The following is a 27942-nucleotide window of genomic DNA, read 5'->3' as shown; positions in this document are numbered from 1 at the left end:
GCACGAATAGTTTCCCCAGATCTAAAGACTAAGACGAGTTTATTATTAGACTCTGGATCGGAAATCAACATTATCAAGAAACCTGCTATACTCGATTCAGCCATCATCGACGAAAAGGAATCAATCGAAGTGCGAGGAATTACGGCAACGAGCCTGGTCTTCTTAGGCCTGACGGTAATACAGGTTGCGGGCCATCCGGTTGTTTTTCATGTAGTCGATGATTCATTGCTAATCGATCAAGACGGAATCCTAGGATCCGAATCTTTTGCAGGTTGTAAGGCTCGTTTAGATTATGAGGGAAAACATATCAGATGGGGAAATATTTATATTCCCTTCGATACTAAAGAAAAAATAATTATACCGAAGCGAAGTTCAATAACGTGTTCGATTAATATCGCTAATCCAGAGATAAAAGAGGGATTTATTCCAAGAATCGAGCCGAACAAGGGAATCTATTTTGGTAATGCAGTTGTGAGGAATCATAAAGGAAAAGGTTACATAAGAGTAATAAATACTACTTCGAGAGATTACGTATTTACAACACCAACGATGGTAATTAAAGAATTTGAAAATCCCCCCCCCCCCCGCCCCCGCTTCCTAGGACAGCGTGCAATACAGTTCTAAGATCGGAGGAAAGTAGATACGATAAAACAAATGAGTTACTACGACTCGAACATTTGAACGAAGAAGAAAAGGAAAATGCTAAAAAATTGATTCGTAATAATCAAGATAGGTTTCATATTCCAGGAGATACATTGCAAGCAACCGAAGTTCTGGAACATAGGATAATTACAACGGATAATATACCCATCAATACTAAACAGTATCGATATCCACCAATACATCGAGAAGAAATAAATCGACAGGTCCAAGAACTACTAGATACCGACGTAGTGGAACCATCAATATCTCCATATAACTCCCCGTTATGGATTGTGCCCAAAAACCCGATTCGCAAGGAAATAAGCGCTGGAGATTAGTCATCGATTATAGAAAATTGAACGATAAAACGATTGGCGATGCCTTCCCACTACCCAACATTACAGAAATATTGGATCAATTAGGAAGTGCAAAATATTTTTCCACGTTTGACTTGGCATCGGGCTTTCACCAGATCCGTATGTCACAGGAAGATGCCCACAAAACTGCATTTTCGACACCATACGGGCATTTTCAATTCAAAAGAATGCCCTTTGGATTAAAAGATGCCCCAGCAACATTTCAACGTTTGATGAATTCAATATTATCTGGTCTGCAAGGAATAGAACTATTCGTCTATCTGGATGACATAGTGATTTATTCCACGTCTCTCCAAGAACACGAAATTAAATTTAATAAATTAATGGAAAGACTGAGGAAAGCTAAATTACGACTACAACCTGATAAGTGCGAATTTTTACGACACGAGGTGAATTATTTAGGACATATAATTAGTGAGGATGGCGTGAAACCCGACCCAAAGAAAGTCGAAGCCGTATCAAAATTTCCACGACCAAAGAGGGCGAAAAATATCAAACAATTTCTGGGACTAGCAGGATATTACAGAAGATTTATACCCCGATTTCCCCAAGGTCGCGAAACCATTGACACAACTATTAAAGAAAGACACTCCCTTTAAATGGACAGAAAATCAAGAAAACGCATTCAATAATTTAAAGACAGCGTTAGTGACGAAACCCATCCTGCAATATCCAGACTTTTCTAAACCCTTTAACCTTACTACAGACGCATCAGGATATGCAATAAGCGGTGTACTGAGTCAAGGGCCAATCGGAAAGGATTTGCCGATTGCGTATGCCTCGAGGCTATTAAATCCCGCCGAACAAAACTACTCTGCCATAGAAAAGGAGTGTCTGGCAATTGTTTACAGCGCAATGCACTTCCGACCGTATCTTTACGGAAGAAAGTTTACCATCGTAACCGATCATAAACCTTTAGTGTGGATGCATTCTATCAAAGATCCTACTTCAAGAATTTGGAAATGGAAATTAAAGTTATCGGACTTTGAATTTGATATTGTATACAAAGAAGGCAGGGCGAACGCAAACGCAGACGCATTATCTAGGAACCCTCCGGAAGTTTGTTTACCAATCAGAAAGAGAGAGGAAGTCTCACCGATTCACTATCCTGTCTCAAAAAGATTAGAAATAGATACGTCAACCGAAGACTCTCCCATATTCGAAGCTAAACCACACGTCTTGCCTCAATCCAGTGATTCTAAAAATCAAGGAAGGGGTTTTACCCGAAAACATTTTACAATAGAAGAAACCCCCATAAAATATTTAGACCAAGCATTAGCAGAAATCGATGTAAGTACAGATAGAGAAATAACCAATCGAGAAAAAGAAGGCATGGATACAACAAGCGAAAAAGAAACCTCCACTGTAATTCCAGAACTAATTCAACAACGAGAAAAGGACACGAGACCTACGATAATTGCGGAACTAAGAATTTCAGAAACCCGAGACTCAATTGCGAGAGTAAATGACCATAAAGTAGTATTTATAGATATACATGGCAATCCGATAGATAAAGGAGCCTTAGAAATGAAGGAAACGGGAAAATTACCTCGTTATGAAGATTTAATGTTAGAAAAAGCAAGATTGAATTACGATTCTGGAAAATACATTGTATTCCTACCGATAAAGGAAAATAGAAATATTCCAATAACACCAGAAAATTTATTAAACTCGCTAAGATCTCTATTAGACGCAGTAAATGAAAAACAGTTAACTTCGTTTAGCATTAGCAAAGGAAACTTGGAGGAAATACCCTGGCGATATACAATCAGAAAATTAAAGGAAATATTTATGGAAAAAACCTTAACCATCACCATTTGCAGTGGGGAAATAATTACCCCATCTGTGGAAGCGCGGAACAACATAATACGAGAAAAACATGAATCAAGCGTAGCAGGACACAAAGGAATAACAAAAACTTATCAAAGAATACGACAACATTACTATTGGGAAAATATGAAAAAGGAAATTCAAGATTACGTAAGAACATGTAAGGAATGTCAATTGAAGAAACTGACAAGAATAAAAGCAAAGCAACCAATGGTACTTACAGACACACCAGGTAAAGCGTTCGATAAGGTTAGTATGGATATTATAGGTCCATTACCAAAAACCCAAAAGGGAAACGAATATATATTAACTATCCAAGACTTATTAACAAAATACTCAATTGGGATTCCACTAGGAGGAATCTCTTCAGCCGAGATAGCGGACGTTTTTGTAAAGCGATTTATTTGTCGTTTCGGGTCACCGAGAGCTATTCTCACTGATCAAGGAACGAACTTTACATCCTCACTAATGAAGAAAGTAGCAAAGAGATTCCGCATCAAACAATATACCACGACGGCATATCATCCACAAAGTAACGGTTCAATCGAAAGATCTCACCACGTGCTGATAGAATATCTCAAATTATACATTGAAAATTCCAAAAATTGGGACGAATGGGTAGAATTAGCTATGTTTTCCTATAATACCTCTGTACACGAAGGAACGAAATTCTCCCCGCACGAATTAGTTTTTGGACATCTAGCCAGAGAACCTACTGGTGAAGTAATAATCGAAGAGAACATGGAACCAACTTACGCAGAATATCTCGAAGATCTGTTCGATAAAATTAACACCGTACAACGAATGGCAAGAGAAAATTTGATCCAAACTAAGATCAAAAGAATATTACGACCGACGAATCAACCCCCAAGATTTTAAAATAGGAGATTCGATATATTTACTAAAAGAACCCAGTAAAGGAAAATTCTCCGATCAATATACTGGACCATACAAAGTGCTAGAAATCTTGCAGAACCAAAACGTCAAGATCGAAGTAAAAGGGATTCCGCGCACGGTGCATTTAAACAAGTTAAAACTAGCGCATAATCGAAATAAGCAATGAATAAAGCGATTTCAGTGGGCAACGTAGTGCGGTAGTATATGTTATAGTGCTGTTCGTCGAATAATACAGATATCGAACACCTAAAAGGAAAAAGGAAAATTATTATACGTGTTTCAATTATTGCTTAAATATAAAACGTGTTAACTCAATGAACAATTAACTAGGGAAAGTGAAAGTTACCTTGTGAACAAGTGATCAACATACAAGAAAGTGTACGTGCAAGTATAGGTTATGGATCGTTGTTCGTGGAACACAATGTATGACAGCTACCTAAAATAAGTGAATAAATTAGTTTCAATTGTCTCGGTGCAAAATACAAGGTTACTAAATGTTATAACTATATTATGGATAAATCAAAAGGAGGTGTAACACTGTTCGTCGAATAATACAGATAGCGAAAACCTAAAAAGAAAAAGGGAAAATTATTATGTGTACTCCAATTATTGTTTGAATATACAACATGTCGATTCAATAAATAATTAAAAGAGGGGAAGTGAAAGTTACCTTGTAAACAAGTAATCATCATACAAGAAGGTCTACATGCAAAATAGGTTATGGCTCCCTGCTTGCGGAACACCATGTACCAGCTGAAAATAAACGAACGAATTAACTTCAATTGCCTTAATGCAAAGAGCAGCATCGCTAAATGTTATAACAGTGCTGTGGAGGCGTGGCACTGTTCGTCGAATGACACAGATAGCGGAAACTTGGAAAAAGAAAAGAAGTTTATTACGAGTGTTCCAATTACTGTTTGAATGTAAAACGTGTTAGTTCAACGAATAACGAGGACAGTGAAAGTGCAACTTACCTCGTGAACAATCAATCACCATACAAGGAAGTGTACATGCATGGATTTCGCAGATTAACAAGAAGAAATAAAATAGCTGATAAATATAGAAAGTGGTTAGAAAATAATTAAGATAGATTAATTGAGAGTTAGTAATAAATATAACCGGAGTAAAAGGATATTTTATTATGTATTAATCTACGTAGTATTGTTATATTATTATATCTAACATGTAGAAATGGATTTTGTACGCATATATGTATATAATTCCAATCCAAGTAGTATTCATAATATTTATTTTCACTGATAACAAGTACGAAAAACCTAAAATAAAACAAAGGTTTTAACAATAAAAAAAAACAAAAACAAAAAAAAGAAAAAGGGGAAGAAGAAAAAAAAAGAAGAAAAAGAAAGGAAAGAAAAAAAAATATAATATATATAAATATAAAATTTTCTTTTTCTATAAAAGGTTATTCCTATTTCTGATAAACTCGAGAAATGAAAACATTATACCATGAGACACTGACGCAAAGATACACCACACAGAAGAAACTAATAGAGAACGCTTTAAGCTTGGCAAACTTACCGCCCGACGAATTTGCATACACCATAACCAAAACCCAGGACACATGGCTTTGATTGTTATTTAATAAGGTTTTGGGTTTATAACATAACGATTCACTTAGATTCGTTTTCTCCAATATATTTCAGTCTTATAACACGTCTTACCACACAGGAATCTCCAAGTCAATAGAACAATGTGGTCGACTTCTAAGACAAAAGAGAGTCGTTAGAAGTCGTACCAACTTAGCTTGTAGTAAGCAGCGATCATACCAACTTAACATTTCTCAACATTGATCGCAGGAGAAGCGGTCCATATAGTCAAATGCATTCCGGTACAAGTAAAGGTACGACATACAACAAAATGCTACTCGGAACTACCCTTTTGGCAAAGGAATCGCACCACAGGAACTCCGCCCGGACGTGCGCCAAACGTGGCGATATTCAGCACCATCGTCGTTGGCCACGAGCGGAATATATACCCAAAAGACCTCGATGCACTACGGGACCACGTCATGTTCCCGGCAGAAAATCTGCAGTCTTGAACGCATTGGCCAGAGGAGCAACAGGAAAAACAATCGTCCCTGGAACAATAAACATCCTGGGAATGGTGGACAAAACACATTAACGACAATAGCGAAAAATACCGTATCAAGCTTATGGACTGGTTTTATGGAATTTGGAACTGTCAGTGCAGCAATATTTGGAATACTCGCAATATTTAAATTAATCAAAACAATAATAGATATAGCCGCACAGGGATACCAGTTACGTAAAACTTAAGAATGTGGAATCGCCCTATTAGGAGCAATATGCGGCTCAGTCACCCACCCGCTACTGTACCTCAAAAGAAGGCGAAATATCGATGATCAAACAGCACAACCTCAAGGGATATCGATAACACGGGTAGTCACTCAACTACCAACGACATCTACGTCCGCCTTGAGCGAACTCAGAGATACCATCAGTCAAATTTCCTTTGGAAATTTGAACTCCAAGGGCGGGGATGTCACGTCCCGCGCTCCGCACGCGCCGTAACAAGAACAAGAAAACCATTCTATACAAAACACGCGAATAAGGATTTGAATGCACAAACGAACACACGGCACTACGAAACGAAAGGAAGGATTAACAAAATGAGGGCGATTAACGGATCCAACCAATAAACAAAATACATATACACACAATTCTAAATAAACCAGGAAATAAGAATAACTACAAAAGGGGAAAATAATTGAAACGCCAGGAATATATATATATATATAAATATATTTCAATCAATCAATTTGGAGAGTTACATATAAGTATAAACATATATGCCGAACATGTAATAACCTAGTAAATATTAGAGACAGTGCTTCCAATACTATGCAATAAATACAATATTATCAATTTATGAAATATAAGTATACATGAAGTCAAAAACTAATAGTTTAACGAATACATAAAACATACAATATTGTATTATTAAAGAAATGAAGGTTACATTGTCAGAAATATATATATGTGTGCGAATTCTATCAAACCGATAATCTAAGATACATACTTAAAACTAGCCTACATTCCGGTAAAGGATAAATAAATAATTGACATTTCATTTCGTATGAATACTACACTGCCAAGAGAAATATGCATATGAATACGTATATATATATATATATATATATATATATATATATATATATATATATATATTTATATTATCGAGTACTCTATAAAATAAACTACTCAAAACAATAAATAACGCAATCGAAGAATTACAAAACATTAGCCATATTGAAGTGACACACAACATAAACATATATATATATATGTCGGGTTAATATGAAGATTTGAATCACGTAATGTTTCTTCATTTGAATTAGCCATTGTTTTACAAAACAGAGAATATATTTACACGAATAAACAAGATTTTACAAATATTATGAATAATGAATTTTGTAAATGATATAATTGATTAACAAATGATAAATTAAATTATTAATTAGATTAAAGAATAATAAGTTTTATCGAACAATAAAGAAACGAATAATATATCTTACGATTTACTAATTTAACGAATAATGAAAATTAACGATTGATAAATTTACAAATATTGAATTTAATTTACGCTATAAACAATGATCCGGGGTTCAAACGAATACACGGTCAACGGGAAAACTTTAAACAATTTTATAACACAAAAATACGTTTGCTGAATCACTCGGAAAAAATTACTCGATGTATCACTTTCCAAGGCGACCACACGAATGCCTCTCTGATTAAAATCTTTTTCGTAATACGACTGCATTTGTTTGTTATATTCTCGCTGGACACATCGAGGAGGTTCCAATCGTTGTTGCTAGGCAATATCTGTCAAAAGTTTGTTATATACTCCTTGGAAACATCGAGAAAGATCCAAACGCCGTTGCTAGGCAGTTTCTGTCTGGAGATTGATTCCTCATACAACGTGTGTCCCATTATATCGACATCTCTAAAGTACAATTCTATGTGATTTCTAGGGAGAACAATACAACCGATCCACACCTTCGTCAGGCAAAACGTTTATCCCGTGACCGTGGCTACGTTCAACGACCAGTTGTCACCTCGAACCCACTTTCGCTTTTCACAAATGTCAAACAATTACAGATGACAATTACTTAATTACAGTTATGATAAAATCTGGGCTAAAGCATTAAAAGGCTTCCTCAAAATTGCATAGGGAAGGCTCCGGTTTTCATTTCATCTCCGACATATATATACATATTATACTATTGTCATTTTAAAACAATATTAATAAATAAATGTTCTAATTGCGGTAGAATAAGGAAAAACGAGCGACAGACGAAAAATTACTTCGATATCAAACAAAACTAAAGACCCGTCACTAAAAACTTTACTGATGACATTTATGAGCAGCCATGTTGGATTTACACGCGTCATGGCGACAGGAATATTAGGGATTAATGGAAGTCAGGCGCGAGAAACAAATCATGAAAACACATTGTTAACACTTTTCTTTAATAAATTCTATGCGCAACTACAAATGTAAAAAAAAATATATATATATAATTAATTAAAAGGGGGGAAATATAAAATTGAAAAAAATAACAAACGTAAAATAGATAACCTAACACTATCACATTCAAAATATATATATATATATATATATATATATATATATATATATATATATATATATATATATATATATATATTGAATACAAAACAAAATACATCAAAAAATTAATAATAATAAGGAACATCAAACAGCGAACCAACGAAATTGAAGCAGCTACACTAAATCAAAATCGAAGCAAGGAGCTCCGGGATAAAGTTCGCTGAACTCACGCATACACCAATAGCGCACAACAGGGGAAATTCCCTTTCTCCCAGAAGCATGGTGACGAAGATGTGCCTCCAAAACCTCTTCGGGAATTTCATTCGCAAAACGAACTTTCACGCAACGATCGGTATCAACGATTTCAACCAGAGGGGGTTCCCTCTCCAATACGACGGTCTCTGCATCGAAGAAATTCTCGTCGAAAGTAACCAAATCGTCAAAGCCCAATTTCGACACGGCCTCGGCACCAATGTTGAATAGTTCCTCCAACCACTCTGATATTCGTGGTTTATCACAGGGCCGCATGCGTTTGATTGGTCCTCCCGAGTCGCCCATGGGTTCTTCGGAATCCCTCTTTCGCTTGGGCTGAGAACAACACGGTATATTTTAAATAAAACGAAACAGGACGAATCAAGCGGACTAAAAACAAGACTAAATACGTACCAGGGAAGTCTGGAAAGGAACCTCTGATGGAAACGACTCCGCAAACATTGTTCGAACGTCGATCACCGAAGCCTAGGGAAATAGCAAAAAAGGAAAAAACAATCAAAATCACAAAAACAACCTTAATATGCAAACATCCAAACTTACGCAAAACAACTCGAAGGAGGAGGTCCTTGTTATGGGAGAGCAGCGGAGCTGCGCGTGTTGCCCGAGCAAACATTGAAATGATAATGATGCTGCAGCCATCAGCCCTTCCACGCGCCGAAGAACACCGGTAATTCCCACGGTACAGCACGTGGAAGTTTCTCGTGGAAAGGATTAGATCAGCGTGGAATGCTTCAAATCTCCTAGACGCTAGCTCAGCGGAACACAGGACTGATAAAAACTAAGTCGAAATATGGAATTTGCATTTTGTCACGTACGATTCCAAGAAGCCCAAACTGCAACATCCCGATTCCCACGGAAGCGTACCCCCAGTGGACCACCACCCCGTGGGGGATGGCATTATAAATAAGCGTAGCAACATAGCGCAGCGCTCATTATTATTCTGGTGAACATTCTTATTACGGTTCATTATTCTTTGTTCATTATTATAGTGTCCATTCTTCTTATAATTTGCGTTCGTTCATTTTTTATAGTGTTCATTCCTTACGGCTCATTATTCTTCGCTCATTAGTTTGTTCATAATTCTTGTGATCGTTTGTTATTACGGCCCATTATTAATTTATTACTACGTTCGTTATTGCGCTCGTCACTGCGTTTAGAAATTTTGTATAGTATTTTGTGTTTCGGGGTCTTTAGTTTTTCGGTCAAGAAAAGAGAGTCGCGACTAAGTTAGAAGAAAATTTTATCTTTGAAGTCCTCATTTCATCGTTTAAACACAAACGCGCATTGTAATTGCGGTATTAATCCAGCTAAGTGAATTGCTCAGTCTGTATTAAAATAGATAAATAAAGTAAGAGTTGATAGTAAACTATATTCGAGTTCAAATAATAAACCCAACAAAACTTCGACGACCACCGGAGCGGCTGAGGCAATGGCACCAAACAGCACCTACTCCTCAAGGTAAGAAAATTAATTTTGAAAATTTCCTTCTTCTCTGGTAATCTCGTTGCCCTCGAGAATTGAATTAGAACTTCCTATCATCGATTTCGTTTTATTTTCGTGAACGGTTTTGAAGATAGAATCATTGTTTAAACTTTTAACAAAAGAGTTGTCCGCTGTGTCGGCTTGTGCGAACGGTGTTTCCAACTACTGAAACATCCACTGATCTTCGCATTCCTCCTCCCATTGTTGGTAAAATATTACCCGTCTTTGGGCAAGGCTTGCGAAATCACATAAGTCCCGCACAGAAAGGACTATTAAATACATCGTCGGGGTCAATCGAAAATTAAGAACAATACCGGCATTGCTATTAACTGATATTCTTGCCATCATTGCATGCGATTGCAAGAGAGATATAACAGAACAATTTCCCTTCGAGAATTTAACCAAAGGATCGTTCGCTGTGTTGGCTTGTGCAAACGGTGTTTTCGCTTATCGAAAACACCCATCGATCTTCGCATTCCTCCTCCCACTGTTGGTAAAATATTACCCGTCTTTGGGCAAGGCTTGCGAAATCACACGAGTCCCACACAGAGAGGATCGTTAGAATCATCCCCGATTATTAAACTCAAAAGGCAAGAAAATCGTGGTGACAGAATCCATCGTAGTAAATGAATTGAGTTTCGGTCCTAACGGCAAACTACTACAGCGAAATTAAAAGAGAAGAAGAAGTCAAACGTAAAAATAAATTTATATAAAACAACGAAAAATCTCACATTCCTATCCAATCCAGCAACGCTAAAATATATATTATCTAGCTAATAAAATATACATATAATAACCTAAGCCATTTTACATTCAAATAAAAATCCGTTCAACGAGGAAAAATATTTATTGTACCCAGCTTTAATCCTCTCCCGTGCTAGTATCCCTGCGCATAGCAGGTTAGCCGAAAAGTGGAATTCGTTTACCAGTTGCATTAAGCGTCAGTTAACGCTACCCATTAAGCGTAAAAGAAAATAATAAAAATAAAATATTTTGAAATAGTCCTTAGACTATTTCTGGTGGCAGCAACTACCGTATTAATTAGAAATCTAAATCAGTATTAAATACACAATAATATCATTTCAATTTATTTCCCTTCCGATTAAATTCAAAACTCAAACTATAAAAAAAAAATTTTTCAGTAAAATTTAACTTTAAATTTGATCGATTTAAACAAATAGATACGTAACAGAGTAAAGTAATAAATTTTTGGTGGCAGCGGTGGGATACGCTCCACGGAGGATTAAAGTTGGTTTAGACGGTTCGATTCGCTCCACAAGGGATTAAAGTTGTCACGATTATCGATAAAATATATACCTAAGAAATAATGTCGACTAAATTAGAATCGTTGGACAAAGGCATGATCTTGATGTTATCGGAAAAACTTAAAGCATGGGATGCGAATTTTCGCGACATGAGTACAACAATGAATAAATTACAAGACGATGTGCGTTCACTGAAAATAAAAAAGGAAATCAAGACACCCGTATCATCGCCGATAATTTCCCAAGCGACAATACCGATAGAAGTTAATCCCCAATCAATTAAGTTAAAAGATGCAATACAGACAGTACCAGTGTTCGACGGACATCGACCCTCGGTATTTCGATTTTTAAGAGCATGCGAGCGTGCACGAAACATGGTTCCTAGGCATCAAGAATCTCAGTTAGTAAAATCATTAACGAATAAGCTTCGCGGACACGCGTCTCTCGCCGTAGAAGACACAGAAGTAATAAGTTTAAACGATTTCGGGAATAAATTAAAAGATATGTTCGGTCCGGGAAAAACGGTTAACGAATATAAAGGGGAATTAGCTACAATATTTCAACGACCGGGAGAAGATATTTTGGACTACATAGAACGCGTCAAAGATCTCAGGCTGGCGATAATGAACGGGGAAAGGTACGAGTACGGCACCGTATTTCAAGATAGGATAGATCGAGACACGAGGGAAGCTTTCGTTAAGGGGCTCCCAAACGAGGTGTATTTACGAGTAAAGATAGCAGGATACCAATCCTTGGACGATGCGTACCGCTAAGCCGTGAAAGTAACACGAGAATTAAAGCAAGTGAACAATAGAATTCGATACCAACGTCCGACACCTTCGGATAATTATAACCAAAACAACGCTCATCCACCATACAATAGTATCTATACTGTAAACAACCGCCAGGACTGGAGATTTGTACCGCCGTCGCAGAAACATCTAAACAACCCGGGAATAGAAGAAAATGTCAGGAAAGAAACAAGAGCAATAACTTGGGAAGAAAAACGCATAAATAAATACCTCGATAGAGATCTAAATCAAAAGAGAGATGCTGATCATTTCAACCAATCAACTTTTCAATGCAAACACCATTCCGTTGCTGTGATAAGGGATAATGTCACGTTAAATAATAAAAGGACGCACGGTGCCATAGACAGGATCATGAGTGAGAAATTTTCTGAGTTACCAAACAAGATAAATAATATTAGTGCCAAAGAACTTTCAGACAAAGCAGAAACTAGGAAATTGAACGACGAGACGACAGGCAATGCTTATCCACTGCCTAACATCACAGAGATATTGGACCCGCTGGGAAGTGCAAATCGCCTCTCCACGTTCGACTTGGCAAAGATACAAAAGCAAGACTCCACGAATTTCGTGAATGTTTCAACCATAATGGGAAAAGAGATAGCGAGTGCATCTCACTCAAAAACTTCTATAAAACCATCAGAAGGAAACTTTATCGAACTCAAAGCCAAATCATTAAATTGCAAGGAAGATCACACTATAGAAAATAAAAATATAGCTATCCCTAAATCCAAAACAGAATCTATAAGCAAAAAGGTTTGTAATAAAAATTCAAAGAATAATTCCAAATCTACCAAAAATATTCCTAAACGTTCCATACAAATAAATAATAATTTAATTATAATAAGCACTTCCAGTAAAACTATTCATCCTGAAAAGGTAGAGAAAAATAAAGGTGCTGCGAATAAAATAAATGAAGAAGAAAAAAGGGTAACTAAGGAAAAGGATTCTAAACATTTTCAAGCTGAAGAAACGCAAGTTCAACGAGCTCAAAGAAATCAAAAGGGAGAAAACAGGGAATCACCAGTCGAAGATATATATAAAAACTTGAATAAATATGCTAGCCATTGGATTATAATTGGATTAAAAATACTTTATTGGTTACTACATCTAATATTTGACGTAGGTAACATAGTAAGTAGTGCTGACCTTATGATTCCCCCAGGAAAATATGGATGGTATCACACTATACTATATACAAAATATTTTTGGGTTAATATGGCTGCGGCACTCTCAAAAATTTGTATCTTAAATGCTATTAGCAAGCAATTGGATAATTGGATCAATGTCAGTAAACCTGTGTCTTGGCGCAAAATAAAAACTAAAATGAAGGAAAGGAACGAAATTCTCCCCGCACAAATTAGTTTCGGACATCTAGCAGAGAACCTATTGGTGAAGTAACAATCGAAGAGAACACGGAACCAACATGCGCAGAATATCTCGAAGATCTGTTCAATAAAATTAACACTGTACAACGAATGGCAAGAGAAAATTTGATAAAATCCAAACTAAGACTAACGATCGACGAATTAACCCTCAAGATTTTAAAACAGGAGATTCGATATATCTACTAAAAGAACCTAGTAAAGGAAAATTCTCCGATCAATATACTGGACCATACAAGGTGCTAGAAATCTTGCAGAACCAGAACGTCAAGATTGAAGTAAAAGGGATTCCGCGAACAGTGCACTTAAACAAGCTAAAACTAGCGCATAACCGAAATAAGCAATGAATAAAGTGATTTCAGTGGGCAACGTAGTGCAGTAGTGTCTGTTGTAGTGCTGTTCGTCGAATAATACAGATATCGAACACCTAAAAGAGAAAAGGAAAAATTATTATATGTACTCTAATTATTGTTTGAATATAAAACGTGTTGATTCAATAAATAATTAAAAGAGTGAAAGTGAAAGTTACCTTGTGAACAAGTAATCATCATACGAGAAGGTTTACGTGCAAAATAGGTTATGGATCTCGGTTTGCGAAACACCATGTACAACAGCCAGCTGAAAAATAAATGAACAAATTAACTTCAACTGCCTTAATGCAAAATACAACAGTACTAAATGTTATAACAATACTATGGAAGCATGGCACTGTTCGTCGAACAACACAGATGGCGGAAACCTGAAAAGAAAAAGAAGTTTATTACAAATGCTCCGATTACTGTTTGAATGTAAAACGTGTTAGTTCAACGAATAACTAAAACAGTGGAAGTGCAACTTACCTCGTGAACAATTAATCACCATACAAGGAAGTGTACATGCATGAATGTCGCAGATTAACAAGAAGAAATAAAATAGCTGATAAGTGTAGAAAGTGGTTAGAAAATAATTAAGATAGATTAATTGAAAGTAAAAGGATATCTTATTATGTATTAATCTACGTAGTATTGTTATATTATTATATCTAACATGTAGAAGTGGATTTTGTAATACACAATAGCGGTCGCACACACAATGCATTATACACATATTAAACTAAATAAACTAAACAGTACCTTTATGGCCACAGATATAAGACGATTGAAGACAACCGTAGTAAGTATCCAAGGCATATCGAAGAATCAGGTGATGTTGTGGGAATGATCTAGGTAAGTGATGCAGCATCGGAAGAGTAGAATCTGAAGAATTACAGACAATGTTAATCTAACAAGTAGGTTTTAATCACTAATAAGGGAACTAACTCATATCATACACAAAATAATAGCAAATAGCAAGTACATGCAATAATAAATTAATAGGGAAAATAAGAAAGGTTAATAAACACAGGAATAGGTTAGAAATTAATCAAGATAGACTAACTAAATATTAACAACATGACTGAACTCGGTGCAAAGGAATAAAGTTACGTTACACAAAATATCTGGTAACACAATACACAAAAAAAAAGAAAAAAAACATTAACTAAATTAAACAAGATTTATATAAATGCGAGTCACGTATAATCAAAACAATGACTATCGAAATTCGAAAACAACACAATCTATGCTATCGCATTAAGGTAGCACACGGTATTGACACACACAATATCATGAAACACAAACAATATTACAGAAACACTACAAAATAAACTATAATGATTAACAAATTAACTATTTCAACAACACGCTACTGTTGACATTAAACAAACGATACACGCAAGCGACCATGTTGAAAATTCGTCGCACGCATCCCAACACAAATAATAGCCAATACAATGTAATACAGCATTATAATAGCAATGCTAGGTACTGAACACAAAAAAAAAAATAATAAAAAAAAAGAAAAAAAAAGAGAGAGATAAGGAAAATATATATAATAAACAACAACTAACATAACCATAACATATTATATATTATACCACATACAGGGATACAGTATTTGTACAAAGGGATAGGTCCGAACAAAACTTATAAAAAATTATAAAATATATATATTAACTGTTTTCGTATGTATGTCCAGAACAGGTGGCGAGTTCATCGACCCTAACATAGAGGACTCAGACGGGCCCGTACCCGCATTCGATCTGGAAGCGACGGAGGATGTTCAGTCTTGCCTCTGTGTTCGGTTGATACGTTCTGTCTACCATTTAGATAACGGCCATCTTTGTCAAGACTGTTTCGATAACTTAGATCCAGACCACCAGGACCTATGTGACGACCCACCCACTCATTTCATATGCGGAGTATCTGCAAGAACACGAATATCATACTGTCGTATGTGTGATATAAACCTAGCGGACCTACAACCCGCTATATCATGCCTCCAATGCATGATCGTTTACACTAATCTAACTCACCTTGAAAGAAACTTTTTAGTTCAAGGAATAGCAATCCGCGCCGTAGAACTATAAAGTACTTGTATGCTACGCACAAGACCAAATACTGATGCTATCCACCTGTAAACAAACGACATTTATAATTATGCATATAATTTTCACTTATGTTTACCAATATATATATGCACGCATGTTGTAAAGTAGGCGATATCTATGACACTCACTTCCATTGATAATCCGAGTGACTCGTAAAATAAGTCGTCATATTTACCATTGCACGCACATATATATATATACTCGAAAACAAGGTACATTTGTGATATTTATTCCTATTGATGATATATACTTATATATTTATAACGATAAAACAAATCTCATCTATATTACTTACCAATACGTATGCATATACGTATATAATTATAACCCAGGTAGCATTCATGGTATTTATTTTCACCGATAATAAGTTTTAACAAGAAAAAAAAAACATATAAATATAAATTTTTTTTTATATATATTAATAATAATAAAAGATTATTCTTATTTCTAATAAACTCGAGAGTAAGAAACAATTTAATAAATTGTTAATAGGAAGATGAATCGCCTGGTCATCGTACTTACCCTCATCAAAATAGCATACGGCCTGGTAGGATATGACTGCAATGGCAACCACCTCAACGTTACCACTATCTCTCTAAACTCCATCGGGGACTGCAGCATACAGCCTACAATGACTGAAACCCAAGATATTTATATACAACTACTTCAACTCTCAGAATTTGAATTTACCAACGTAAGGCAATGCAAGGTGCAAATAACTCGAATTGTATATTACTGTGGCATGCACTTTCACACGTCGGCAGTGCATAACGGATTCGCCGAATACCTCCATGAAACAACCGACCAACAATGTGCAAGGATGCACCAAGACGGCACGTTTTCACTCGGACCACAAAACCTTATAGTTGGCCTAAAAGATAATGCAACAGAAACAAGGTCGCTTGTCCTAGCCGGCAAGCTAACAGACGACGGCAGCTGCCAGGGAACACAGTATGTAGACCCATACGGGAGCTGGGAAAAGGTCGTCGTACAAGCAACAGTAAGGATAAGTTTAAAATCAGCAGTTGTGCCAGTACGGATCGAGGCGAACAAAATTCTACTGAAATCAGGAACAGTATGTACCTTTAGCGAAGGAAACTGTCTAGACGCTGAAGACGGATACACTTATTGGCAACCACAACCACCCTCACCATGCAAATTTGATCAGTACGATGTGCTATATGAAGGAATTGCTACAAAGATCCAGGAAATAAAAACCAACAGAGAATCAGCACAACCAGTTTACGCACTAACAACGCAAGAAGTAACATTTGCACTGACTAAAACCGGAGAACAGCCACTGTGTGAATATACCCTACTATCCACCGAACACCCCAAATAGTTGAAACAACAAGAGGAAATACGTTTATCTCCAAAAGCAAGACAGCAGTCGAAAACTTGGACATATTCGCATACGTCAACTCAAAATTCATTTACGTAGAGAAACATATTAAACGACAAATGACAACATCGTACCATGATATACTGACACAAAGATGTACCACGCAGAAGAAACTAATAGAAAATGCTTTAAGCTGAGCAATCTTACTGCCCGATGAATTTGCATATACCATATCCAAAACCCCAGGACACATGGCCCTGATCGCAGGAGAAGCAGTCCACATAGTCAAATGCATTCCGGTACAAGTAAAAGTACGACATACAACAGAATGCTACTCGGAGCTACCCGTTTGGCAAGGGAATCGCACCGCATTTTTAACGCCAAAAACACACATCCTAACGCAACACGGAAACCACAGAGAATGTAGCGCGGTACTACCTACGCTATACAATATCGACGGACTCTGGCACAAATTCGTACCAAAACCCATGGAAACAATTGCACCACAGGAACTCCGCCCGGACGTACGCCAAACGTGGCAATATTCAGCACCATCGTCGTTGGCCACGAGCGGAATACATACCCAAAAAGACCTCGATGCACTACGGGACCACGTCATGTTCCCGGCAGAAAAATCTGCAGTCTTGAACGCATTGGCCAGAGGAGCAACAGGAAAAACAATCGTCCCTGGAACAGTAAACATCCTGGGAATGATGGACGAAAACACATTAACGACAATAGCAAAAAATACCGTATCAAGCTTATGGATTGGTTTTATGGAATTTGGAACTGTCAGTGCAGCAATATTTGGAATACTTGTAATATTTAAACTAATCAAGACGATAATAGATATAGCCATACACGGATACCAGTTACGTGAAACTTACGGATGTGGAATCGCCCTATTAGGAGCAATATGCGGCTCAGTTACCCACCTGCTACTATACCTCAAAAGAAAACGAAATATCGATGATCAAACAGCACAACCTCGAGGGATATCGATAACACCGGTAGTCACTTAACAACCAACGCCATCTACGTCCGCCTTGAGCGAACTCAGAGACACCATCAGTCAAATTTCCTTTGGAAATTTGAACTCCAAGGGCGGGGGTGTCACGTCCCGCGCTCCGCACGCGCCGTAACAAGAACAAGAAAACTATTCTATACAAAACGCGCGAATAAAGATTTGAATGCACAAACGAACACACGGCGCTACGAAACTAAAGGAAGGATTAACAAAGCGAGGGCGACTAATAAATCCAACCAGTATAAAATAAAATAAATAAAACCAGCTAACGGATTGAACGAGTTACGAACCAAACAAATAAACCAGGAAATAAGAATAACTACAAAAAGGGAAATAATTGAAGCGCCAGAAATACATGTATATATAAATATATTTTAATCAATCAACTTGGAGAGTTACATATAAGTATAAACATATATGCTAGATATGTAATAAACTAGTAAATATTAGTGTTAGTGCTTATAATACTATGCAACAAATACAATATTATCAATTTATGAAATATAAGTATATACGAAGTTAAAAACTAATAGTCTAACGAATACATAAAACATACAATATTGTATTATTAAAGAAATAAAAGTTACATTGTCAGAAACATATATATATGTGTGCGCATTCTATTAAACAGAAACATACTTAAAACTAGCCTACGTTCCGGTAAAGAGTTATAAAATAAGAACTACGCTACGAAACATGCATGTCTCCATATAAACATATAAAAATCTATTTTCTAAACTAAAACCACTATTAATAATCTACAAAAAAAATAGAACACACAACGCAACACTTGGGACCAAGCGACAACCTGTCGACAGGCCAAACGCTCAAAATAATTAACACCGCAACGACTTGAGGAATTGCTTACAGAAATTCTGTCATCAAGCACAAATATGTAAACACACATTAAACGCACAATAATCTAGAAACAAAACCTTCAATACTATGTTGTCACAATACAAAATATATATGTATATATGAAATCAAATGATTGACACATAACCTCAAATACACAACACTATATCACAAAAGAATCTAAATGAAAATCACTTTGCCAGAAATATATACATATATACGTGTGCGTGTGCGTGTTCTATCTTATTAAAAGAAATTAATATAAAATAAATAATTAACATTTCATTTCGTACGAACACTACATGAACGAGAGAAATATACATATAAATACGTATATATATATATACATATATATATATATATATATATGTATGTATGTGTGAGTGCATATGTTTTATATTATCGAATACTCTATAAAATAAACTACTCAAAACAATAAATAACGCAATCGAAGAATTACAAAACATTAGCCATATTGAAGTGACACACAACATAAACATATATATATATATATATATATATATATACATATTATACTATTGTCACTTTAAAACAATATTAATAAATAAATGTTCCAATTGCGGTAGAATAAGGAAAAACGAGCGACAGACGAAAAATTACTTCGATATCAAACAAAACTAAAGACCCGTCACTAAAAACTTTACTGATGACATTTATGAGCAGCCATGTTGGATTTACACGCGTCATGGCGACAGGAATATTAGGGATTAATGGAAGTCAGGCGCGAGAAACAAATCATGAAAACACATTGTTAACACTTTTCTTTAATAAATTCTATGCGCAACTACAAATGTAAAAAAAAATATATATATATAATTAATTAAAAGGGGGGAAATATAAAATTGAAAAAAATAACAAACGTAAAATAGATAACCTAACACTATCACATTCAAAATATATATATATATATATATATATATATGTCGGAGATGAAAGAACAGCGGAGCCTTTGGAATTTTGGATAATCCCGCAACATTGTAACCTAGAGTCTACTATAGCTGTAATTGAACAATTGTAGTTATTCAACCCGATTGTAATTGTTCGAGAGTCGTGATAATGAGCTTGGGCTCGAGGCGACAGTCAGTCGCCGAACGTAGCCGCGGTCACGGGATGAACGTTTTGCCTAACAAGGTATGGAGTAATTCTATAGCTCTCCTTAAAAGAAATATTCGGGGCGACACGAGACAATAAACATTCCAACGGTTTCTGTCCCGTGGCTCGCCACGTGCAGACCCTATTCTTCGAGTAAGATGATTGCCAGATGTCGATGCGTCTCCGCAGGACATGTTCGGCTAGCCCGAGAGCCCGTTATAAATCTTAAGGTTTAGTTAACTAAAGTCCTTCAAACAGACAAACAGTCTTTGTCCCAACTACGGGAAGATAGGGGAGACATATTTTTCAACTAGTGGCGTCTCCCACTAGCAACTTTCCCTCGAGGGCGGCTAACATCCTTTTCTAACCACCGATATGGAGATTGACCAATTAGCAGCAACGCCAAGTTCCCTTACTTTCTGAACGAAGGCTTTTCTCGACGAATCCGATGATCTCGTGTCCTTAGACACACCCCATTATAGTTTTCCTCTGTGGCATCATCGGGACAGGAAAGGCATTCTCGTTCGCGATCTCAATGATGAGAGGAGTAACCCTTTACGACCAGTGAATATCACGCATCCGACTTAGATTTTGTGAGTACGTTCATCTATCATCCCGTCGACCGCGGATTCGTTATTGAACCTAGGATCATTGTCATTAGTTTCTCGAGTGCCTAACTACCACGGTTACTTGTCCGGCTCTATAATAATCGTATTTGCACTAGCCGATGTCTTCTCTATTGCACAACGACAACGTGTAACCCAAACGAAGATTCGTTTCACGCCCCTAACCCTAATTCTAATGTCCGCTCCGACATCAGAAGTGGGATCAGTGCCGGTTATAACAGTGCAAGAGCTTACGACCATCGTGCGCGAGTTAATTCCGTCGCTAGTGCAAGAATCGAGTGTGGAACCTAACAATTTTTCGACTCCGCTGCATGGTGCGCAGCTACCAATCTGATTATGGAGGAAAATCCTTTACAAAGCAGTTTCCTGAATATAATTTCAATACCGAGTGTCGAATCGACTTCCACGTAGTGGAGGCGCCAACTGGTAGATCAAGCCATCCGGGTGAGTCGTTTCCATTTTACCCCGATTTCGGAGCCGAGTGTTCGCTAATTAAAGAATCCGTAGTCTTGAGAATTTCTGGCAAAAGAACGATTGATATAGTAGTAATGCGAGGAATAAGAGATATTGGTACTAAACGTATCGCTCAAATCTTGCCCGTTGCAGGTGTTAGTGGTTAGAGATAAATTTTTCATGTCCTGGCTGATAGTTATTTAAAAATACGATATCGCGATTGCTCGTCAAATTTTAAGCCAAGATCTTGACGTAATATTACACAAACTAGCCTCGCTATGTGTAAAACAAAAATAATTCATGCCCGTAATAAAACCGCTGAAAACGAGATCGATGTCAATGAAGTTGACAGTGAGGTACGTGGTAGTGATAAAAGTCGATTAATCTTTCTTTTCGAAAATTCAGAGATTCATCCGTTACGGGTTCCCTACGTACTCGTACAAAAAAATACAGGACAGTTAGAAGTACAATTAATTGATCCTAACATCGCCGTACAAGGAGTCCTAATAGACTTCGCGAGCGCAGAGTAGTACGTGATAGAACAAGCGACTTAATTACAGCCAAAAATCATAAAGCCTAGTAATTCACCGTTCGCGAGCCCCGTGTTACTCGTGAAGACGAACAATGGTACAGATAGATGATAGACAGATTTTCGAGAACTAAATAAACATACGGTCGCGGATCGGTAGCCTTTACCCCTCATTGCGGATCGAGTCGCGAGATTGCAAAAGCGAGATATTTTATTATTCTGGACATGGCCGGTGGGTTTCTCCAAACCCCTATTCATCCTAATTCTAGGAAGTATACAGCATTGATTACCCTCGATGAACAATTTGGATAATAAGTTGTTGTTTTCTTCGAATTCTTTTGTGCCTTTGTTCGATCCATTCGATGTCCTTTATTTGCATAACATAAGTGCGTGCGCGTTTAATGTTTCTTCCGGAAGTCATTTTCGGGACGGCGATACTATGCTGACTCCGTCGAAAATGGGGATTCTTATATCTTCGGACAACCCTAATAATTTTGCAACTCATACTTGTCTAAATATTCTAATATTTATGTTCTTCCTTGCTACAATTTTGTAAACCATCAAAGCGTTTACTACGGAAACCCTCAGGAGTAGTCGCGTGCCAAGTCTTCTGTAACATTTGACCCTTTTTAATTGTGGTAACATAAGAAATCATTTGGTCGGAGTGATCTGTACTACACTTTCCTTCATTTATTCAGCAGCGGCTGCTGATTTCGATGTTGCGAACAAACGAAACGAGAGATCGTTCTTGAGATTCCTTTGAAAACACGTATAACAGCCAACGTGCCATTCGTACGTTGTCGTCTATTTGGATGATGTCCTAATTATTGCCGACTCGATAGATCAAGCTCTAAAAGTATTGCACACCGTACTAGATACCCTTGTAAAAGCCGGATTCTCCTTTAACTTTTCAAAATGTTCTTTTCTAAAGGCATCGGTACTCTATTTGGAATATGTAATTTACGTCGGAGAAGTTCGTCCCAATCCGGGTAAAATGCACGCCTTGAGTTCTTTACCTGCGTCAACGACCGTCACACAGCTCAGGCAGTTCATAGGTTTAGCCCTTTATTTCCGAAAATTCGTCCCTAAATTTACACGGGTAATGAAACCCTTGTATGCGCTTACTTCCGATAATAAAAACATGACTTGGACAGATAGGCATGGAAAAATAAGGCAAAAGGTAATTTCCGCCCTGACCGACGCGCCGGTGTTAATGGTATTTGACCCGAACTACCCGATAGAACTTCGTATCGACGCTAGTTCGGATGGATATGAGGTTATTTTAATGCACAGGGTTGAAGGTAAAAATCGAGTAGTGGAATATTACAGCAAAAGAACTAGCCCTGCAGAATCTAGGTATCATTCCTACGAATTGGAAAAGCTAGCAGTTGTAAACGCCGTCAAGCACTTCCGTCATTACTTACACGGACGAGAATTTCTTGTTGTCACCGACTGCAACTCCCTGAAAGCATCCCGCAATAAGGTACACTTGAACGACAGGGTTTACAGGTGGTGGGCTTACCTGCAAACTTTTACCTTTGACATTATGTACCGGGAGGGTAAACGAATGACCCACGTAGATTTCTTTTCGCGAAATCCCGTAGACTTAGATCGCGGTACGTTCAGCAAAATTGCAGAGAAAGAAATTAACCTAGCCGAAATCTCCGACGATTGGCTACCAGCGGAACAACGTCGCGACCCACAAATTTCTGAGATCGTCAATAAATTACAGAACGAAGAGCTCGCGGAAGACGTCGCGAATACGTATGAGTTACGGTCCGGCACTCTTCATCGTAGAATACAGAGAAAAGGTAGAACTCTCTGCCTGCCCATCGTGCCGAGAGGGTTTAGGTGGTCTGTTATTAACCATGTGCACCAGTCCATTATGCACTTAGGTTGGGATAAAACGCTTGAGAAACTGTGCGAGTGTTACTGGTTCGAAGGAATGGCGGAGTATGTTCGCGAATTCGTAGAGAACTGTCACGCTTGTCAAGTTTCGAAGGCCAGTTCAGGTAAAATACGAGCTGAATTACATCCTATACCTAAGACCAGCATACCTTGGCTTACAGTTCACGTGGACATAACGGGTAAACTAAGCGGTAAAAGTGGTTCGAAAGAATATGTCATTGTTTTGGTCTACGTCTTCACTAAATTCGCATATCTGCATCATACTCGCAAAGTAGATTTCCTTAGTACCGGTAAAGCACTTAAGTACTATATTTTTATTCGGCAGTCCTTGCCGGATAATAGCGGACCAAGAGAGGTGTCCTAACGGGTAAAGAATTCCAAGATTTCTGGCAAGGTGAACACTAAAACTCCACTTAATCTCAACCGGTGCGAGTAGGGCCAACGGTCAGGTAGAGCGTATTACGGTACGTTGAAAATTATGTTCACGATCATAGAAACGACCGGGCGATCGTGGCTAGACGCGGTTGGCAAAAATACGGCTGGCTTTAAATTGCACCACCAACCGCGTGACTAAATCGAGCCCATTGGAACTATTAATTGGTGGAACAGCAAAGACCTTACGACTCATTGATACCCGATAATATCGAAGAAAAAGAAGTAGATATCTCTGATGTAAGACAGCGGGCAATAGAGGATATAGAAATTAGTGCTAGGTACGATAAAGGTGGAGTTGACAAAACTAAAACTAAGGTAGTTAGGTTTAACCTTGGTGATTTTGTATTATGCAAAAACGAGGAAAGAAACTAGACGAAGTTAGATCCGAAATTCAGAAGTCCATTCGAGATAGCAAAGATTTTGGAAGGAGGTAGATATACTTTAAAAACCTTAGACGGCAAACAATCATATAAGGACAGACATGACAGACTGAGAAAGATGCTAGAAAGTTGCGCCCCTGCTGAGATGGACGTCTGTGGTGGTGACAACGATGGTGATAATAACGATGCAAGTGCACTGACCTCAGAGGATCATTAACACCACGTTGTGGTCGTAGTGTATACCCACAGTGACGTTTTGCGTATCTGCAATATATCCACTGTGATGTCTCATACATCTGTAATATACCCACAGTGACGTTTTGCGTATCTGCAATATATCCACTGTGATGTCTCACACATCTGTAATATACCCACAGTGACGTTTTGCGTATCTGCAATATATCCACTGTGATGTCTCATATATCTGTAATATACCCACAGTGACGTTTTGCGTATCTGCAATATATCCACTGTGATGTCTCATACATCTGTGATATACCCACAGTGACGTTTTGCGTGTCTGCAATATATCCACTGTGATGTCTCATACATCTGTAATATACCCACAGTGACGTTTGCGTATTTGCAATATATCCACTGTGATGTCTCATGTATCTGTAATATACCCACAGTGACGTTTTGCGTATCTGCAATATATCCACTGTGATGTCTCATACATCTGTAATATACCCACAGTGACGTTTTGCGTGTCTGCAATATATCCACTGTGATGTTTCATACATCTGCAATATACCCATAGTGATACACCCAACGTAGCAATATGATCCAACCAACTGAGATTCATCAGTGTATGAAATCGAACATGATCTGTCGTGTCATTACGGTCTGGCGACTCACAGAACGCAACTAGCACTTTGAATACAAATTATAACGCTACAAATTCTTGTTCTCTTTTAGTTTTGTGTTGTCAAGCCTCCGAACGAAATTTTGTTATTGCACTGGACCCTTGACTTGCTTGGACATTTAGTTAAATCGTAAATAATGTCAGTTGAATCTAATGAAAGAAAACACGATATTTTAGTTACACACGAGGACGTGTGATAGTCAGGAAGGCCGTGTCGGAGATGAAAGAACAGCGGAGCCTTTGGAATTTTGGATAATCCCGCAACATTGTAACCTAGAGTCTACTATAGCTGTAATTGAACAATTGTAGTTATTCAACCCGATTGTAATTGTTCGAGAGTCGTGATAATGAGCTTGGGCTCGAGGCGACAGTCAGTCGCCGAACGTAGCCGCGGTCACGGGATGAACGTTTTGCCTAACAAGGTATGGAGTAATTCTATAGCTCTCCTTAAAAGAAATATTCGGGGCGACACGAGACAATAAACATTCCAACGGTTTCTGTCCCGTGGCTCGCCACGTGCAGACCCTATTCTTCGAGTAAGATGATTGCCAGATGTCGATGCGTCTCCGCAGGACATGTTCGGCTAGCCCGAGAGCCCGTTATAAATCTTAAGGTTTAGTTAACTAAAGTCCTTCAAACAGACAAACAGTCTTTGTCCCAACTACGGGAAGATAGGGGAGACATATTTTTCAACTAGTGGCGTCTCCCACTAGCAACTTTCCCTCGAGGGCGGCTAACATCCTTTTCTAACCACCGATATGGAGATTGACCAATTAGCAGCAACGCCAAGTTCCCTTACTTTCTGAACGAAGGCTTTTCTCGACGAATCCGATGATCTCGTGTCCTTAGACACACCCCATTATAGTTTTCCTCTGTGGCATCATCGGGACAGGAAAGGCATTCTCGTTCGCGATCTCAATGATGAGAGGAGTAACCCTTTACGACCAGTGAATATCACGCATCCGACTTAGATTTTGTGAGTACGTTCATCTATCATCCCGTCGACCGCGGATTCGTTATTGAACCTAGGATCATTGTCATTAGTTTCTCGAGTGCCTAACTACCACGGTTACTTGTCCGGCTCTATAATAATCGTATTTGCACTAGCCGATGTCTTCTCTATTGCACAACGACAACGTGTAACCCAAACGAAGATTCGTTTCACGCCCCTAACCCTAATTCTAATGTCCGCTCCGACATATATATATATATTGAACACAAAACAAAATACATCAAAAAATTAATAATAATAAGGAACATCAAACAGCGAACCAACGAAATTGAAGCAGCTACACTAAATCAAAATCGAAGCAAGGAGCTCCGGGATAAAGTTCGCTGAACTCACGCATACACCAATAGCGCACAACAGGGGAAATTCCCTTTCTCCCAGAAGCATGGTGACGAAGATGTGCCTCCAAAACCTCTTCGGGAATTTCATTCGCAAAACGAACTTTCACGCAACGATCGGTATCAACGATTTCAACCAGAGGGGGTTCCCTCTCCAATACGACGGTCTCTGCATCGAAGAAATTCTCGTCGAAAGTAACCAAATCGTCAAAGCCCAATTTCGACACGGCCTCGGCACCAATGTTGAATAGTTCCTCCAACCACTCTGATATTCGTGGTTTATCACAGGGCCGCATGCGTTTGATTGGTCCTCCCGAGTCGCCCATGGGTTCTTCGGAATCCCTCTTTCGCTTGGGCTGAGAACAACACGGTATATTTTAAATAAAACGAAACAGGACGAATCAAGCGGACTAAAAACAAGACTAAATACGTACCAGGGAAGTCTGGAAAGGAACCTCTGATGGAAACGACTCCGCAAACATTGTTCGAACGTCGATCACCGAAGCCTAGGGAAATAGCAAAAAAGGAAAAAACAATCAAAATCACAAAAACAACCTTAATATGCAAACATCCAAACTTACGCAAAACAACTCGAAGGAGGAGGTCCTTGTTATGGGAGAGCAGCGGAGCTGCGCGTGTTGCCCGAGCAAACATTGAAATGATAATGATGCTGCAGCCATCAGCCCTTCCACGCGCCGAAGAACACCGGTAATTCCCACGGTACAGCACGTGGAAGTTTCTCGTGGAAAGGATTAGATCAGCGTGGAATGCTTCAAATCTCCTAGACGCTAGCTCAGCGGAACACAGGACTGATAAAAACTAAGTCGAAATATGGAATTTGCATTTTGTCACGTACGATTCCAAGAAGCCCAAACTGCAACATCCCGATTCCCACGGAAGCGTACCCCCAGTGGACCACCACCCCGTGGGGGATGGCATTATAAATAAGCGTAGCAACATAGCGCAGCGCTCATTATTATTCTGGTGAACATTCTTATTACGGTTCATTATTCTTTGTTCA

General features: G+C 38.0%; 3 protein-coding genes and 1 long non-coding RNA gene across 13 annotated transcripts; all 4 read right to left on the bottom strand.

Moving 5' to 3' along the window:
- Window positions 1–579: 579 nt before the first annotated feature.
- LOC143302979 (uncharacterized) lies at window positions 580–6498 on the bottom strand. 9 transcript variants are annotated; one of them, XR_013058888.1, is made up of 4 exons: window positions 5429–6498; window positions 4417–4499; window positions 4093–4182; window positions 580–3992 (listed from the first exon to the last, which is right to left on the bottom strand). It is a non-coding gene; the product is annotated as an uncharacterized LOC143302979 (long non-coding RNA). The 9 variants fall into 9 exon arrangements; XR_013058891.1 differs by having other exon boundaries at window positions 4093–4314; window positions 5286–6496; XR_013058890.1 differs by having other exon boundaries at window positions 5286–6496.
- A 1956-nt stretch (window positions 6499–8454) lies between these two features.
- Window positions 8455–9287, bottom strand: LOC143302968 (uncharacterized). The gene is made up of 3 exons (XM_076620393.1): window positions 9174–9287; window positions 9027–9098; window positions 8455–8948 (listed from the first exon to the last, which is right to left on the bottom strand). Exons 1-3 carry the CDS (start codon window positions 9270–9272, stop codon window positions 8535–8537), a joined length of 585 nt encoding a protein of 194 aa, XP_076476508.1. The 5' UTR covers window positions 9273–9287; the 3' UTR covers window positions 8455–8534.
- A 3969-nt stretch (window positions 9288–13256) lies between these two features.
- Window positions 13257–18242, bottom strand: LOC143302972 (uncharacterized). Of its 2 annotated transcripts, XM_076620405.1 has the most exons (6): window positions 17822–18242; window positions 16564–16676; window positions 15967–16065; window positions 14268–15856; window positions 14104–14192; window positions 13257–14001 (listed from the first exon to the last, which is right to left on the bottom strand). In XM_076620405.1, the coding sequence occupies exons 1-3, from the start codon at window positions 18240–18242 to the stop codon at window positions 16033–16035; spliced, it is 567 nt and encodes a 188-aa protein (XP_076476520.1). In that variant the 3' UTR covers window positions 13257–14001; window positions 14104–14192; window positions 14268–15856; window positions 15967–16032. The 2 variants fall into 2 exon arrangements, with proteins under 2 accessions (XP_076476520.1, XP_076476521.1); XM_076620406.1 differs by having other exon boundaries at window positions 14268–16065; window positions 17822–18002.
- An 8526-nt stretch (window positions 18243–26768) lies between these two features.
- Window positions 26769–27616, bottom strand: LOC143302967 (uncharacterized). Its single transcript, XM_076620392.1, has 3 exons — window positions 27503–27616; window positions 27356–27427; window positions 26769–27277 (listed from the first exon to the last, which is right to left on the bottom strand). Exons 1-3 carry the CDS (start codon window positions 27599–27601, stop codon window positions 26864–26866), a joined length of 585 nt encoding a protein of 194 aa, XP_076476507.1. The 5' UTR covers window positions 27602–27616; the 3' UTR covers window positions 26769–26863.
- Between the last annotated feature and the right edge of the window lie 326 nt (window positions 27617–27942).

The sequence above is a fragment of the Bombus vancouverensis genome, chromosome 8 (genome assembly GCF_051014615.1).
Source record: "Bombus vancouverensis nearcticus chromosome 8, iyBomVanc1_principal, whole genome shotgun sequence".
Lineage (NCBI taxonomy): Eukaryota > Metazoa > Arthropoda > Insecta > Hymenoptera > Apidae > Bombus > Bombus vancouverensis.
Note: the sequence above shows the minus strand (reverse complement) of the source record. Positions and strands in the feature narration are given on the sequence as shown.

What these genes read in the sequence shown, in the direction of transcription:
- LOC143302968 (XM_076620393.1), bottom strand. Translation starts at nt 9,272, where the DNA reads ATGGCTGCAGCATCATTATCATTTCAATGTTTGCTCGGGCAACACGCG. An exon ending in CCTCCTTCGAGTTGTTTTGC is followed by an intron (nt 9,099 to 9,173) that starts GTAAGTTTGGAT and finishes CTATTTCCCTAG; the next exon opens with GCTTCGGTGATCGACGTTCG. An exon ending in TTCCTTTCCAGACTTCCCTG is followed by an intron (nt 8,949 to 9,026) that starts GTACGTATTTAG and finishes TGTTGTTCTCAG; the next exon opens with CCCAAGCGAAAGAGGGATTC.
- LOC143302972 (XM_076620405.1), bottom strand. Translation starts at nt 18,242, where the DNA reads ATGGCTATATCTATTATCGTCTTGATTAGTTTAAATATTACAAGTATT. An exon ending in GTCGATATTGTATAGCGTAG is followed by an intron (nt 16,677 to 17,821) that starts GTAGTACCGCGC and finishes CTTGGGTTTCAG; the next exon opens with TCATTGTAGGCTGTATGCTG. An exon ending in CGTATGCTATTTTGATGAGG is followed by an intron (nt 16,066 to 16,563) that starts GTAAGTACGATG and finishes GTTTGTTTACAG; the next exon opens with GTGGATAGCATCAGTATTTG.
- LOC143302967 (XM_076620392.1), bottom strand. Translation starts at nt 27,601, where the DNA reads ATGGCTGCAGCATCATTATCATTTCAATGTTTGCTCGGGCAACACGCG. An exon ending in CCTCCTTCGAGTTGTTTTGC is followed by an intron (nt 27,428 to 27,502) that starts GTAAGTTTGGAT and finishes CTATTTCCCTAG; the next exon opens with GCTTCGGTGATCGACGTTCG. An exon ending in TTCCTTTCCAGACTTCCCTG is followed by an intron (nt 27,278 to 27,355) that starts GTACGTATTTAG and finishes TGTTGTTCTCAG; the next exon opens with CCCAAGCGAAAGAGGGATTC.